This window comes from Jaculus jaculus, chromosome 8 (genome assembly GCF_020740685.1).
Source record: "Jaculus jaculus isolate mJacJac1 chromosome 8, mJacJac1.mat.Y.cur, whole genome shotgun sequence".
NCBI lineage: Eukaryota > Metazoa > Chordata > Mammalia > Rodentia > Dipodidae > Jaculus > Jaculus jaculus.
Genome location: NC_059109.1, coordinates 37,760,453 through 37,774,583, shown reverse-complemented (window position 1 = coordinate 37,774,583; position 14,131 = coordinate 37,760,453). Strand labels below are relative to the sequence as shown.

Below are 14,131 nucleotides of genomic sequence, written 5' to 3'. Positions count from 1 at the left end.
TTAAAATGTGTACCCTCTGCCTTTTCCGGTTTGAAGCCACCTCGGCGCCTGTGATGAGCACTCCTTGTTTGGGCAGTCATTCATTATCTCTATTACCAAAGGAGAATGGGGGACATTTACATTGTTTGGACGAATCAGAGTGTTCGGAGGAGTATTTGTCACAGTGGCAGAGTGCAGCACCTGACAGGCCAGGATTGATGGTCAGAATGAGTGTGAGAGGCCGAAGCAGCCTCGTAGGATGCAAATTACTGACTGTGGATTCCAATTTACCCTGTTCATTTTTCTTGCCCGTGCTGAAGACCATTAGTGGTTTTTGAAGCAGTGAAGGGGTCATTACTAATGTGGGTAGGCTCTAGCAGGAGGGGGAAGGAGGGGAAAAGCCTTCTGTAATTACACAGCTTTCAGGAACAGGCTGGAGGCCCTAGCCAAAAAAGTGTCAACACCTCGCAATCAGAAAAATTTATTTTCATTTTATGCTTAACCCATATTAACTCAACATTATCATCTTTCTTTGTTAACATTTGCAGAATATTAAACGACTGGCTTCTATATTCCTACAAATCTAGTTAACCCTTTTGCTATACAGAAGGTTTTGTTTAATCTGATGACATTTGGATTTGCTAATAAGTCATTGTGCATATTTTGGATAATGTATGCTATTATAGAAGATGAAATACCTGAAGGATACCATCTCAGATAATTGAAAACCACCCCCTCTCTCAAATGCTAGAATGATCAGAACTCTGAATGGAATCCATGGCTGCCCCTGACGTCACACTTTAATAAGGGAAATACTTATCCCAAAAGGCTTTCTAGTTTATGGTCAGCATTGGCATATGGGATCAAAGTTTACTTTTCTCTTCAAGATAACCAGTGAATTCAGAATAGAGATTTATGGAACAGATGCATTTCATAATTGCGTACACTCCAGTAAAGTTCTTTTGGAAATAAATGTATGATTCTAAGACCACAACCCTGGATTTGCAGATGAGAAAGGAAGTGGGGTTGATAAAGGGAAGATTGTTCATTACTGAGAAGGATGAATTGTGATGGGAATTAAAGAGTTAATAGATACTAAATCCTATGGCTTCATTCTCTTATTGCCATACGTGAAGTTAAAATGTAATACTTGCCCATGAAGCATTGCATATAACTGCCTCCTTTTGATGTGTGGCCATTGTGTGTGACCCTGTTAAGCCCAGAGCATTAACCAGTAGTAATGAAGGAATCTCTCACCATCCCACATAAATATACTGTAAAGAAAATATGTTACAATTGAGTCAGTTGCCATGGTTTCCAAAAGAGTTCCAAACTTTTGTCAATAGCCTCAGATTCACTTAGGAAGTATTATGTGGAGTCTCTGTCAAAGATAACATGGAACAAGGATTTCTGTGCAGCAAGAAAAAAAAAAAAAAAAGCAGGGGGCTTCCTACTAGTTCCTGCAATGTGACTGACATGATAGAAACAGCCAAATTTTGGATGCCATTCACCAACGTGCTTTATACCCCTGACTGGTTAAAGAGCCAAGGGGCCAGAACCTCTAGCTTTTCCTCCTTGACCCTGAAGAGCATGGTAGGAATACGGGATTGCCAGTGCAGGCTTCCAGATTCTTGTCCCTGCCACATTTGTCAGCAACAGTTTGAAAAGGTGTGATGAGGAAAATCAAGCCATAGACGACTGAAATCACCCATGGTGGTTTCATTCTTAGAAGAAAGTGACTCTTTCCTAACTTCTGATACATCTTTTTTTAAACCATTTCTTTTTCCATTAGCATCCGTACCCTTCCGAAGAGCAGAAGAAACAGTTAGCGCAAGACACGGGACTTACGATTCTCCAAGTAAACAACTGGTGAGTGACGCAGAATCCATGTCTTTCTCCCTTGGCTAAAAATGAAATTTCTAAATCATTATTTTCTTCATTTTCTTCTTGGTTCTGTGTCTAAGACAAAGGAACTCGAGAGAAACTTCTGTATTTCCCCCTGAAGGTTAGGACAGTGCAGCTTAGGGTGAGGGGAAGGCAGCCTACATAAGTGGTATTGCCAGATTTCTTCTCTTTCTCCTTCTTCCTTTTCTTTTCGTAAGCTGGGCATGGTGGCACACACCTTTAATCCCAGAATTTGGGAGGCAGAGGTAGGAGGATCACCATGAGTTCGAAGCCACCCTGAGACTACTCCAGGTCAGCCTGGACTAGAGTGAGACCCTACCTCTCTAGTTCTTCCTTTCCACCTTACTGTTCTCATACCTGGTACTTTAAATTTTCCTAATGAAATTTCAAATTCTGTTGGGGTCACTCTTGGTGAAAGGCAGGCTGCGTGTCCCTCACAGTGCTCTCTGCCGCCACTTCTGGGAGGGTCCCTTTTGTCTGGGCTGTGAGGGGGGTAACGTAGGTACAGGCTGTTAGTATAGCTAATAGAAATTCATTTACCCTAATTTTTTTTTAATAGGAAAAAAGTCTTTTCCATTGCTAGCTTTGTGATTTGGTAGATTACTCCTGTGGTCGTGTGTGGACCATCCACCCTTTGTATGTGGCTTAGAGGGTGACTGGGGGAAAGGAGGGGAGGAGGATTAAATAAAATGATCACAGCGGCCAAGCAATGATATAGGAATTACTTATCAAAATACTGGCCTAGGTTTTATCAGCAGCTTAATTTTGTTCTGTACATTCTTGGGGTGATGTTCAGATTAATTGAACTGACAGTTCTCTTTCAAAATTCAGGGAAAGTATTTGCACGGATTTCAGGCCTTATACAAACTTAATTACATGGAACTCCATTTTATCATTCTAATTCCATGTAGCAGAGGTTGTATTTACAAATGAGAAGTCTCTGCCTTTATTCACAGCTTTCCTTAATATATTTATCAAAGCAGGTTCATTTACAAAGTGCTCTATCTGTGGGATACAGGCAGGCAGACATTAACAAAGCTTTTAGGTTTATCAGCCTCGCTGCCTGATGAGCTACCGGAGGGTCAATTGATTTTGTGGTTCTGTGATTCATTTTTTTCTCATTTTTCTAGGATCACAATGAGAGACATGCTTGGAGAATTAGCCAGTTTGTCTGCCTTATCTGTCAGGCAATTTTTTTTTTTTTCCCAGGGAAGTCAAGCTACTTAAATTGGCCACAGGAACTGCCGTTATCTGACTTTAATGCACCCTATAGTGTGGATAGCATTTCAATTACACCAGTAACCAAAGCTTAGCTGCAGCCCTTTTCATGCCTAGTGCTGTACAGAAAGTGATGTGCCTACCTACAGAAGCAGAAAATTGAGTTGCCTTGCTTCTGTCAGGGTGATTAATGCAGAAATAAACTGCTAACCTGAAAAGAAAGGCAGAAAGAAAGGATAGACAATACAGACTTGAATTCACTTTAATTTTCTTCTAAAGATTGGAGCTGTGTACATTTAAAGATACCCTTTAGACCAAAAACTTGGAATAAAGGCTGTAATCTCTGGAGCTCGGTGTCTATGTGAATGTACTTTGATATGTGCCTCGTAACCTCCTGTAAATATATATAATATATGTAAACATAAATATTCTTGTTCACGTTCCCAGCTCTCTGTGATTTCCAGCAAATGAAATAGACACTTTCCAAGTTAAGTTTATGAGACTATTTTTCCCTGTGCATTATTCTATAGCACACAGATTACTAAGGGGAGCTCCTGAACACACAATGGCTGGGGCCTGGTACAAGTGACATTGCTTTAGAAAAGGATTTTTGTAAATTTTGGGAACATTCATGGAAGCTATGATGGGAATATTTGAGAGAAATAGAGTGTTTCTAAACTGATATTTGGCATTTGACCTTTTTTTGAAAGTACTGTTGCATATCATCTGTTCCCTATATTTTTTGATGTCATCATTGCCCTTGAACATGAAAGAATTTTTAGTTGTCTGCCCAAAGACCAGTCTTTCTCACAGACACCTGGCTGGAACCTGGAAGAAAAACATTCTTCTCTGAATCCTGCGGAGCCTCAAGGCATATATAAGAGTTCAGTTGGTGTTTTGGGCTTCTTTTTTCTCTGTTATTTGAGCCATATTTGCCACAGCCTGCCAAGGGTGAGGATGTGACAGCGTATCACATGGCATACTTTCCATAATCGGGCCTAAACGTTGACATCTACATCTCTACAAAATAATTCAATCCTTTTGATTTTCACACTTCCTTCTGAAAAATTCTATAATCCTACCCTCAGGTCTAATTCTTAGCTAATAGCTCCCATAACTTTGATAACAGGGTGTGACTCAGGAGGGTGGCTCAGCAGGTACCTTGAGACACTGCCAAGAATTCAGGACAGGGACCCCATTTCTGGCAACTTTTAAAGGAGAACACTCCCTCTTTTGGTACATGCTGAACCTATCCAATGCCTTGAAAAATCTAGCATTTAAGGACCGAGGGAATTTAATCTCGGAAAGCTTCAGAATGTCTGGTCTTGGGTGGAAATTGATGACTCAGTGTGGTAAGTAAAAAGACATCCTGAGGGCTGGAGAGATGGCTTAGCGGTTGAGCGCTTGCCTGTGAAGCCTAAGGACCCCGGTTCGAGGCTCGGTTCCCCAGGACCCACGTTAGTCAGATGCACAAGGGAGCACACAAGTCCGGAGTTCGTTTGCAGTGGCTGGAAGCCCTGGCGCACCCATTCTTTCTCCCTCTCTCTCTGCCTCTTTCTCTCTGTGTCACTCTCAAATAAATAAATAAAATTTAAAAAAAAGAAGACATCCTGAGAGATGCTCAGTGGATAAAATACTTGCCATGCAAGCCTGGGGATCTGAGTTCAGATCTCCTGTACACATGTAAATGATGCCACCCGTGGTAGTGCCCACCTGTAACCCCAGCACTCAGGAGGCAAGACACAGCCCTGGGGATCACTGGCTAGATTGTCAATGATGAGATACACGATCAACAAGACCTTGGCTCAAGCAATAAGGTGGAGCATAACTGAGGAAGATGCTTGCCTTTCTGCACATGCATGCATACTTCCCCACCCCCTACACACCCAGGTGCATGCCACGTGCAAGCACACTTATGAACACATGCATGCACACCATAGTAAAACCACAGGTGATGGAGACCCAAATCTCAGTGAGCCAGCTGCTGGAGAAGATGCTGTCCCCTGTGGTTGGGGCCAAGAGTTAGCACCCAAGGACTCAGAGCAGTACAGGATGCCTATACACCAACCGGTCACGGAACACTTTTTGTCCAGCTCTGCTTCTCACCTTTAACAAAGAAAGGTCCAACAAGGCCAAGGGTTGCTAAGCAGAGATGTAAAATAATGTCTGCAGCAACAAGCAATGGAGCATGGCTTCACATACTTGAGAAAGACCACTAAGGAAGGAAAATGGACCGGTGGTCAGTAATTATGAACTCAAAGCAAATAAGCACAAAGGAAGTAGAGGAGATCATTAAAAGAGTTAAGTTTGCGCTGGGTCTCAGCAGGCAGTGTTAAGAATGACCCTGGTGGACAGTTCTGGTGAGTTGTAGTAGATCATATGCAAAACATGACGGTGCAGCCACACCAAGTGTGGCTTCCAGAAAGAAGTGCAGCTGGCTGAAGTCATTTTTTTCCTACATGTAGCTTTCATAAGTCCGAGGACACCCAAACAATTAAGATTTTTTTTTTTAAAAAAAAAGGTGATAAAGCCACAGAGCATGGTGGTTCACACCTGTAGTCTCAGCACTTAGAAAGCTGAAGCAGGAGGATTGCCATGAGTTTGAAGCCAGCCTAGACTACATAGTGAGTTCCAAGTAAGCTTGGAGTATAGAGGGAGACACTGTCTCAAAACCAGGCAAACCAACAACAGTAGATAACGCTGATTATGGTGGCACTTGCCTATAGTCCCAGTGTTCAGGTGGCTAAAGCAGGAGGACCATGAGTTCAAGGCCAGCCTGATTCAATATGTGCTCTTCACCACCAAAACTAATCACAACTGGTAAGACTGCTTCCTATGTTGGTTATTCAGTGGGTCACATCAGCTGTAAAATAACCGAGCTATAGGCATTGGAGGGAAACAGTAAAAGACAAAGTATTTTCAACCAGGGCAATCTCTTTAGAGATTTTGAATGAATATTGATCGAAGCTCTGCGGGTAATAGAGAGTAGTGAGTTAACACTGGGGCTCAGGAATCAGACTCCATGAGGTTAAAATGCTAGCTCTATTTGACCGACAGATCTGTGACCTTCCACAGATTATCTCGCCTCCTTTAGCCTTATTTCCCTCATCTGCAAGATGGGATAGTAGTCACCTGGATCTCACATAGTGGCCAGGCATTAGAAATGCTGCATGCACAGTACTGATATATACAATATGTGGTAGCTATTGTTCAAGTGATCAAAAATAAGTAATTAGAAACACGAGAAAGAAAAATGATTCTACACATGGGCATAAATAAATTTGTCGGTAAATAGCTTATAACCTGGAAAGGAGTTGTTTTTTTTGTTTTTTTCTGGGGTAAAAGGTACATATTTATGGAGTTAATTTTTTAGTGCAGACAACTTCCCATGCATAGCTCTTGCACTAAACACACGCAGACTTTCAAAATTCTTTGTTGCCAGGGAGGGAAAATGAGGAAGCCCTAGCAGGGAAGTGGCTGCAAATGACAGTGAAGTTTAGAGGAGGCCTGTGGTATTCACACTTTCAGGAGGCACGTACATGACAAAGACAAAAGCGTTGTTTTAATGAGGAATTGTTTTAAGGAGGAAGTTCTTGCTTTGGTGCTTGTGTTGGGATGTATGTGCCTATCTTTGACCGTAGTCACCATCTAAATACAGCCAAGCATTCACTTTGCAATCCCTTCAGCCAAACCCACTACAGGAAAACCCATTGCACACTTCCACACTCACATGGACCACCTCGGTGTCACACCAATTGTAATAGTGCCCAAACATTCCCGTCTGTACAGTAATTTTGTCGTTCTTACTTGTGTTGACATGAGATCTTGCTATATGTAGCACAGGCTGGTAGAGAAATTACTAAGTAGCTCAAGCTGGCTCCAAACTCATAGTCCTCCTGCCTCAGCCTTCTGGGTGTTGGGATTGCAGGCATAAACCTCCAAGTTCATCTTTAAATAAAGCAGCCTCCACATTCATTTTTAAATAAATTTTAAGTATTTTTTTATTTGCTGATTTGAGAAAGACAGACAGACAGTATGGGTGTGCCAGGGCCTCTAGCCTCTTGCTGTTGCTGATGCACTCCAGACACGTCCACCCCCTTTGTACATCTGACTTTAAGTGGATGGTGGGCAATTGAACCCAGGAACACTTTTATCTATTGAACCATCTCTCCAACTTTCTCCAGATTAACATTTTTATTTTTTCTAAAGAAACTTTATTTCTTTATTGTTAATTAATTTATTTATCTGAGAGAGCAAGAAAGCAGCAGATAGAGAGAAAGAGAGTGGGCAAACCAGGGTCTCTAGCCACTGCAAATGAACTCCAGATGCATGTGCCACCTTGTGCATCTGGCTGATGTGATTACTGGAGAGTCGAACCTGACTCCTTAGGCTTTGTAGACAAGTGCCTTAACCACTAGACCACCTCTCCAGCCCCAGATTCATTTTTAAAGGAAGAAATACTCTGCTTTTAGAAATCCATCCGGTGTTTATACCTAATTCTATGCCAACAAACAAGATCCACAAGGATGGGTCATTGGCAGAATCCAGGAGAACCAGGAGTAAGGACCACTTAGTTCTTCTTAGAAGGGTGACTCCAGGTCCCCAATGCAAAAGCAGAAAACTTAGTTTCTGGGAACTTTCCTGTCTGAGGAGAATTCCTTTATATGATAGATTAAATGTCCTGCTCAGCCTCTGAGCCCGATACTACCTGTGCTCCGCCTACCCTGCCTTCCCATCAAACAGATCACAGTTGCTTTATTTCTAGCCATGTTCCATAATTGTCACCCACTTTCTAGACCTTCCTCGTGGACAGCTGCAGTTTTGCTGGCCCTGCTTCAGTTTGGCCCCATTGATGAGTTGTCTAGGATGTATGAGAACTTATAAATTGGGACTGAAGGACTGTGCCGAAAGTGTGGCCTTGGGGATCAGTGTCCTGTCTGAGTGGTCCTCCTCCTTCCTCTTCAGGAGGGCTCAGCATCCACTCAGATCCCAGCCCCAGTAACCTGGCTTTTTTTTTTTTTTTTTTTTGAGGTAGGGTCTCACTCTAGCCCAGGCTGACCTGGAATTAACTATGGAGTCTCAGGGTGGCCTCGAACTCACAGCGATCCTCCTACCTCTGCTTCCCGAGTGCTGGGATTAAAGGCATGAGCCACTATGCCCAGCTAACTTGGCTTTTTTGATGTGTGAAATGAAATGATGCTGAGACAAAAGGAAACATCTGTGTGTGTGTGTGTGTGTGTGTGTGTGTGTAAAACAGTTATTGGTTAAAAATGCTCTGAGAGGGCTAGAGAGATGACTTAGTGGTTAAGGCACTTGCCTATGAAGCCTAAGGACCCAGGTTCGATTCCCTAGGATGCGCATAAGTCAGATGCACAAGGTGGCATATGCATCTGAAGTTCATTTGCAGTGGCTAGAGGCCCTGGTGCGCCCATTCTTTATCTCACTCTCTCTCCCTCTGTCCATCCCTCCCTCCCTCTTTTCTCTGTCTGTCTGTCTCAAATTAATAAATTAATTAAATATTTATTTTAAAAAGGTGCTCTGAGACGGGCTTGGTAGCTCATGCCTTTAATCCCAGCACTTGGGACATAGAGGTAGGAGAATTTCCGTGAGTATGAGGCCACCCTGAGACTACATATCAATTCCAGGATAGCCCGGGCTAGAATGAGACCCTACCTTGAAAACCAAATAATAATGATAATAAGAGCACTCTGAGAATAAAAGGTGGGAAGCATCTTTAAAATGTCCCAGCCCAGGTGACAGTATGGACAGCAACAGAGTGGCGGCTAGGGAGAGCCATCAGCCTAGAGTGGTTCAGGAGCAAGGGGTTGTGGGTTGCCACACCCACCCAAGAACCTAACAGTGTTCTAGGTGGGTTTCAAGATGGAGGGCTTTATGTCAGTGACTTTCCAAGCTCAATTTGAAGCCTAATTAGTAGGATGCAGGCTAAGTAGCGAAAAGGTCACATCTCTTTATAGCAAAGAAAAGCCATTTGCCAAGGTGTCTGCGTTGTCATGCCAAGGTGTGTATGCTGTCATTCCACCGCAAGGAGAGCAGGGACCAGGAATTGCCTTGTAATATGAGGACATCAAGAGTAAGCTGGGAATTGAAGAAAATAATTTTGTAGTAAACATATGGAATAATTGGCCAGTGGTGCAAGAAATCTAAATTAGGTACAGAGACAGCTGGACACTTTTATCTCAAGAGAGAAAGGATTGCAGGATTGAGTGATAAACACAGGGAGGTGGGGTGGAGGCAGACCTAGAGGGAGCAAGCCTGCTGGACTAAATACCCTCTCTCTGCTCAGCAATTTCCACCCTGGCCATTTGTTAAATGCATAGCTGCCGTCTGTGGTGATTATTTCCAAGTAACATCTATGTTTCAGGATAAAAATCTATTTGAATCTCAAGTCAGATTTGCCAGGTGCTGGGTTCATTGTCAGCATTTAATGTGCTGAAACTGCCGATGCCTAGGAAATGGATACAAAAAAAAAAAAAAAATGCATGCTTTGAACTCCAGTTTAGAGAGCTGGAGGTGAGGGGCTTCCCTCTCAGATACTGCTGGTGTCAGAAACATCCAGGCCAGGGAAGGGGGGCAGAGATGCCAAGGGGGCATTTCCAACCTGCCGCATGCTGTCTTACCCAACCAGAAGGGTTTCCTCCTGGCAGTTATTCTTGGGGTGGGGGAACTGGGCTGTGTTAGGATATCTCCAGTCTCTATCCATCTCCATCCAGGTCTCTTCATGGTCATATTATCATTTCTTGGGGACCCACAATTATATCAGAGAGGAAAACTAAGAGGAGGTGGATGAGGGATTAAAAGACATGAAAAGAAAAACACAAATGATTAGCGTTTAATCAGAGGGACTTCCCTGAAATTTAAGTGCATTCCATTTTGCTCTATCTGCAGGAAAAATAACAGGGGTAAACAGGCCATGTCATATGGAATGCCAGTTTTGAAGAAGAGGGAATCTTCTTTTCTCATTTCGCATCCTGCAGCAGTCATGAGGTTCCCACACTGATCTGAGCACAGGCTTTTCTAGTACCCAGGCCGCTGTAGTCCTGTCCATGGCCCAGGCACATCAGGATTTCAAGAGATCCTCTATCCTATCGTGATGGGAGCACCATTTCCAGACATTTAGATTCAGCCCAAATTTGGGCAAGCAGCTAAGACTCAGCAAGAGCCTTTTAAGAGTGGTAAACAAAAGGAGCAGAGGGTGAAATAAAGGAGGGGACTCAAAGGGGAGGTTTGCTGCAACCCTTCACATTCAATTATACCAGCTCCTTTGTGCTTCCTTTCCCCTTCTGCTTTATAAAGAAAGAATAAAATATGGTTTTCATAGCAAGCTGGCAGCACTATCTCAGGATGCATATTTCTTTGCTGGGTAGGAATGCCAATACCAGGAGGAAAAAGTTCCTTGTTTAAGGGGAAAGTCCAGAGCTTCAGAGAAACACCAAGCAGAAGAAAGGAATGTCACAAGTTTTTGAAACACTTCCAAAAACTGTCCCTCAAAGAAAATATTGAAATGAGAAAATTTTTGAAAATAAAATTTCTTGTGTTGAACTATTTTTATCCCAAAAGTCTCTAACTATAGATAAAAATTTGGCCTAACATGTTGATTGGGGGGGGGGGGTATTTGGAGAGTTTTAGTAGAATTAGGCCCCTCTCTTTCCCTGATGAAAACAATAAGCCGCATGACTCCTGGGTTCGCCACAAGGCTCTACCTACTTCTGCACACCATTACGCCAGTATTTGGAAGACAGACAAAGTTTGCTCAAATAAGTCCTTTATCCGTCTCAATTGGCATGATCTGCAGAGTTTCTCAAAGTGATGCTGAAAGAAAAGTCGATCTTTGCTGTGTACATGATTGTAAAGGAGGGTGCTATTGACTTAGCTATTTACTTAATTTTAAGTAGGCAAAAAGTGAGATAATTCATTGAAAATATCACAAAATTATCTTATAGCAACTGATTTAGTACATATTTCTAGTTCCAGTCACAGATGGATAAAGAAAAAGTTGTTTAAAAAAAAAATCAAGGAATTGGAATTTTCAAGCTACCCCTAACTTATTTCTAGAATGCAGAAAATAGAAAGAGGATTTATAAATGCAGTGTTTAAACGAGCCCTGAAATTAGAAGCTATTAAAAAGAAATCAAAAAATAGATCAGTATCAATACTATATTGTTTATGTCCTTCCAACTTTTTTTTTTTATCTTAAGGGTCTTCACGGCTACAGTTTGGTTTAAAATTTTGAGTCCTTTTAACCATGGTGGTGCTTTTTCCAGTAACCCCCCCCCCATTTCTTCTATTACCTGCAGTACTGAGTACTTTCAGAATTCTTTCCAAAAAAAAAAAAAATCCCTCTCAGAGCAGTAAGTCCTTTATGAATAGTCTTTAGTGCAGACCCTCATTCAGTTCAGTCATTCATTCATGCATTCTCTCACTGGAGAGCAGCCTTGAAAAAATTACTTAATTGAGAATCTGCTCTGTTAATGAGTAAATGCAGGTCCTATTAACCTCGTGATCTCAAGGACTTGTTTTGCTGTTGTTGCTGCTGTTGTATTGTGTTGGATCTCTCAAGTATGAGAGAGTGAGCAGCGGGTAGGTAGTACTTCCCGCTGCCGGCCCAGCCCGGGGTTCCACTCAGATTGTGACATCACCCCAATCCCCTCATTGATGGACCAAGGAAGACCCATGTGGATCTGCAAAAATCTTAGAAACATGGGTAGGAAAATGGAGTTTGATTTTCTTCTTAATATTGCTTTCTTAAGTCTTTCTCCTGCTTCCCTGTTTTCTCCTAATCAGGATAGAAAGCATTGTTTCCGCTTCGGCTCTGTTTTGGAAAGGGAATGGGATCATCATTACTGACTGATCATTCCCTAGAGAGTCCTTGTGGCCTCCCAGGCCTCGCCTAGGATCATCTGCACTCAGGGTTCTTTCTCTCTTCTCCTCACAAGGAAAACATGGAGAGAGAGGTTCTTTCCCAGAGTCTCTTATCTCTTAGATAAGCCCCTGTAAACCGAGGTTTCTGGCTGTTTAATGTCTACCTCTGGAGTTCTTAACTTCTTTAAAGCCTTTATTTAGACAGCCACAAAACTCTAGTAGGAGTTACACAAAGAGAACAGAGAATGAGTTCTCCAGATCTGGATTCAAATCTACTCCAAGTCCACAGGTTAAAAAAAAAAAAAAAACTTTCCAGGAGTCTTGGCTTGCTATTTTAGCTCAGTTCTTGGGGGGAGGGGGGGGTCAACTTTGACTAAGGGTATGCCTTCTTTCTTCCAATCTTGCCAAGACGACATCTCTCATAAAGAAGGTCACAGAAATGCACATTCCTCAACCTAGCCGTATCAGTTAAATAACCATCTATTTTGAGCCTATATGACAACTACTGTTTCACTTAAAAATTACAAAATGTGCCAGCTTTAAATCTGTATTGTTTCCCAAAATTCAGAAAAGTATCCTTTTCCAAAGAAGAGATTTTGAGTCCCATGGGACAAGAGAAGTTACTCAATGTGTAGGCCACAAAATTCAGAGGAGGGGCCATGGAATGTGTTTGTCTGGGTTGTGTAAATTGTGGGTCAGATTCTTACTGCTTCACTTGCCAGTGCAGTTGAAAGGGGGTGCAGGTCTACCTGAATCAACTCTCAATCAACTCTTCATAAAGATGTGTAGAATCTGGACACAGTTGGTTTATCTTCCGTGTTACCTGAGGGTCAGAGAGATGGGGTGAATTCCCAACATTTTCTTATCCTTGACTTTCTGAATCCTGAGAGTATCAAATCTATGACTCTACTAAACATGCAAGTTTCCAGTTAGCCAGAATGTCCTTAGGCATTCTGTAGTTTTGCATTTGTGTTTGATAGACTAGTGCCAATGAGAAAAGGAGAAACTCCCCTCATAATATAATAAGAATTACCTTTCCTCATAAGTTTTATAATGATTTTACTAAAGCAGTATCAGTAAACAGGAAACAGATGATGTATAAAATAATTAACACTAAAGGCAACATAATGGGTGACTTATTAAAATCCATACATGGATTGTATGACCCTATCAGGTCCCAAGGACCATAGGTCACATGACTTGGTGTGCCTTTTCCAAGGGGAGCACCCAATGCACTTTGTCAGCTCACTGTCCTCTGACATTAAGTAAGCCTCCAGTGTGATTGATTGAGCAGCCTTTGACAGGAACAAGAAACTGAAATCTAGTCCTTGCTGAACCTATTTTCATTACCTTCTTCAAGTATTTCATTTAGTCAACCGAGTTACGTGTAGTTCTGGGGGAATCTCTCCTGCTCCCAGAAGTCATTGTTCCACTCATAATAAAATTATGCTATCAATTTGCCACAAGAGAAACACTGGAGTTCACTAAATTATTGCCATGTGTTTTGCACTAAAGACAAAGTGATACCAATTAAAAAAACAACCACCCCTGGATTCTATTTTTTAATGGTGTGCAAGGAGGAGCGAGGCTGGCTCACAAGGGAGGTCATGTCTCCCTTCTACACGTTACAAATTTCATTTTCCTTAATTAGAAAATGGCGCTTATGTAGAATGAGTAGGGGTATACATGAAGAAAGAAGAAAGAATGCAACCTGAGCTGAGCCCTAAATAATGTCAGAAAATGACAACTTGCCTCCCACAAGACTATTTCATTTGAAAGATTTGCTAGGTTACTTAGGCGTGGATAGATTTTTCTGGAAATGGGGCCATAACCCACAGACTAAAAAATGCCCCCAATTCAAAGCTCTGCAGAAAAGTGAGGTCTATTCATGGGTTCCATCATGGTAACAAACATACACTCCTTTAGCTCTCCTAAGGTACCATTTCAGGATGCTGGGTCCTTAGAGATTTGAGCTTTAGTTATGATGTAAAAGTGTCATGTTTTTCTATTATCAGCAGGAACTAATACCCTGCTGTTTTAATTCAGACTCTGCTAGACTAATTAAAGAATGGCCAATAATTTGGTTTTAGAAAGAAAGCTTGACTACCCACGTCCCAAATAAATGTGCTTGCTAATTTACAAACACATT

General features: G+C 42.0%; 1 protein-coding gene across 8 annotated transcripts in view; it reads left to right on the top strand.

Annotated features, from left to right (window-relative positions):
- The window catches only part of Meis2 (Meis homeobox 2), a 228,408-nt gene that overhangs the window by 162,533 nt on the left and 51,744 nt on the right, over positions 1 to 14,131 (top strand). For all 8 annotated transcript variants that reach the window (XM_004668193.2, XM_004668192.2, XM_045156332.1 and 5 more), the window contains exon 9: positions 1,772 to 1,848. In XM_004668193.2, coding sequence (XP_004668250.1) covers positions 1,772 to 1,848 — 77 coding nt within the window. The remainder of the gene's footprint in view (positions 1 to 1,771; positions 1,849 to 14,131) is intronic.